Source organism: Asparagus officinalis, chromosome 8 (genome assembly GCF_001876935.1).
Source record: "Asparagus officinalis chromosome 8, Aspof.V1, whole genome shotgun sequence".
Taxonomy (NCBI): Eukaryota; Viridiplantae; Streptophyta; class Magnoliopsida; order Asparagales; family Asparagaceae; genus Asparagus; species Asparagus officinalis.
This window is the reverse complement of record NC_033801.1, coordinates 70,962,024-70,964,783: the sequence shown is the minus strand read 5'-3', so window position 1 is coordinate 70,964,783 and position 2,760 is coordinate 70,962,024. Positions and strand designations below refer to the sequence as shown.

Here is a 2,760-nt window from a genome sequence, read left to right as displayed (position 1 = left end):
GGGGCACACTATTAAGGCCTTGGTGCTGGGCTTCCAATTTGGAATTAAGGTATTGACTGAACCGAGTACTTGTATCCGCAGGGTTTTAGTTTCAATTTTTTTTGCCAGCCCTGAATTAATAGCCTAACCTGTTACTTTTCGTCTTGCTTAACTATTTTTTTTTTGTATAATTTCCTTCAGTAGGAAATAATATGTACACAATCACATAAAATTGTTAGTTGCATCCTCATTTTTTCTGATGATTCTTCTGGAGCATAACGTGTATTACCTGCGTGAAGTTATCTGTCCTTGCAATGAGGTAAGAGATGTAAGATCTTAGCATCTACGTAAACTACATCTGTAAATTTGTGACATCCTGCATTCCCACGGAGACTTTTTTCCAAACAGCATAAAAAAGTAACTGCTGTTTTTGCATAATCTGTAATAATCTTTCTTATTCAACTTTTATACTCCTTTAAGCATGTTATACCAGTTTTCAAACTCATATGACAAAAAAATAGCATCCTTGAGGAATTTAGGATCTGGCTTATGCATATCAAAAGGAAGAATAGCCGAGCTGTCAAAAACTATTGCTTAAGATCTTGATATGCACATTGTGATTGCACGATATGAGGTGAACTGTTATCAGAATTAAATATTAGCAAGAAGCTTATTCCTTAACTTCCTTCGCGTCCAGAGATGAAACTATTTTCCCTCGTTTTGTTTTTTAGTTATTTTTCCACATGTGCTAGTACTGTCTTTTGGGCTGTCTTCTGCGCTATATGCTCTAGTTATGTTCGTTGTTTGTTGCTCGTTTGATGGCACTTCGAAATCCGAATCTACCGCAAACAGCAGAGTAAGTTTTGTTTGGATTAGTAAGTTGGAAGTGCTATAGTAAACATCTTTAGAGAGGCTGAAAGGCGGTATCCTATGGCAAAAAAATTCCAGACGTGCTTGCCTACCTCTAATCAAGAAAAGGGTAAATATCTGCTAAATATTGTTATGGGCCAGCGATCAGATATTTCTGAGACCTGATTGCAACTTTCTAATATCCTCCAATTATTTAGGTCACAATTACTGGAGTAATAAACACATTAATGCTAAGTCTGACGCATTACATGCTATATTCATATAACTTGTGAAAGAGTGATGTGTTTTTGTGGAGGATTTTTAATTTTGGCACGTGGCTCTCCAATAACCCGCAGTTAGGTTGACCAATCTATGTTCTATTCATGTAGTTGTATTAAAAGGAACAATGGGGAAGACACAAGTAGAAAATTGTTATTTTCCATCATATGGGTTGGCTATTACCTTAGACTGATCCTATTCTGAAGCTTGTCTGTTTATCTGTTTTAGGTAAAAAGGCGGCTTTAGGGAAAGCTAAATCGAAAAAGTCTGGGGAGACTGGTCCAAGCAAGGAAGAACTGAGGAAGACAATTTGTGAGATCCTGAATAAAGTGGATTTCAACACGGTGGGTTCACGCAACTGCATACTATTGAACTCCATAATTAAAAGTGATTTACATCTTAAAGAGTTGTTAGCACTCTATGTTTTCACGTTACAATGCGCCGCCTTATGCATTTTTGTTAACCGTGCATGTTTTCTATTTCAGGCTACCTTCACCGATATTCTCAAGGAACTTGGTAGGTCCTATTATTCATAATTTTATTTTGTTTCAGAAATTTTGGCTTTTATTCTTACATTTATCGGCCAACCTCAGCGAGCCTTTATGGAATTGATTTGACTCCGAGGAAAGCTTCCATTAAACTAATGATCCAAGAAGAGCTGACCAAACTAGCTGAAGAGGATGAAGATGAGGATGACGAGGAGGAAGAAGAAAGTGATGGCAAATAGGATGTGACTCGCTTTAAGACCTAGGGTACGTGGTCGAAGAACGTGATGGCAAATAGGATGCGACTCGTTTTAAGACCTAGGGTATGTGGTCGAAGATTGGTCCAGTATACGACAAATGGTTTTGAGATCTCTCTTTTTTTCGTTCGAAATGTAGCCCCTAATACAGCATATCTGATACTCCCAGCATTGGGTTACGTAGTTGCAGCAGCATTATCGGTAGCAATTGCTACTATATGAGTTTCCACCAGGCTAGTCCTGACTTTTTTTTGGCCCATAGCTTAGTGCCTAATGTTCTTGTTGTAGCTGTTTAACACAGTTATTAAATCACAAACAATATCATACTACTGTGTAGTACTGTGCTGACCAACTGAATGTAAGCCAAAAGTTTGGCATTTCTTTTTGTTTCTCAGGCGATAGTTACTTGTGTGGAGCCTTTTAAAAGGCAACGTGTTGTTTTGTGTTTGCTAATCAACATGCTTCCTACTTTAACCGACTATGATGCATTTGTTTGTGAAAAGGTTGGGTGATTGTTAGACGTCGTGTTTGAAGTATGGAGCCATTCGTGGAGGGAATGTTTTGTTCATTTGGTGGAAGTTGCTTGTGTTGTCTGGGATTTTTCCGAGTACTAACATACTTGAATGCAGGTAACTACTTATGGACTAGTTACTGAGTTGCCAGTCTATTGTTGTTGCTCGAGTTGGTGAGCAGTAGTTTTAACGTATCCTTTGATATCTCGTAAGGCTAGATTTGCTTGCTACTGCTGGATGCCTACAAAGCCATCTTCATGCGGGCCATAAATTGTTGTATTGAAAGCCATACCATCAACGGTTAACGCGTGGGGCGCTCGGTGTTTCGTACTGCATTTGATTACAAGATGAATCACCTTCTTTCCTCATCAATTTAGGACACTGTAATTGAAAATCAAC

At 38.4% G+C, this 2,760-nt stretch overlaps 1 protein-coding gene across 1 annotated transcript in view; it reads left to right on the top strand.

The window, feature by feature from the left end:
- The window catches only part of LOC109822334 (titin homolog), a 16,598-nt gene extending 14,275 nt beyond the window's left edge, over nt 1-2,323 (top strand). The window contains exons 10-12 of the mRNA XM_020388516.1: nt 1,336-1,451; nt 1,593-1,623; nt 1,701-2,323. Of these exons, the coding sequence (XP_020244105.1) occupies nt 1,336-1,451; nt 1,593-1,623; nt 1,701-1,834 (281 nt within the window). The 3' untranslated portion in view covers nt 1,835-2,323. The remainder of the gene's footprint in view (nt 1-1,335; nt 1,452-1,592; nt 1,624-1,700) is intronic.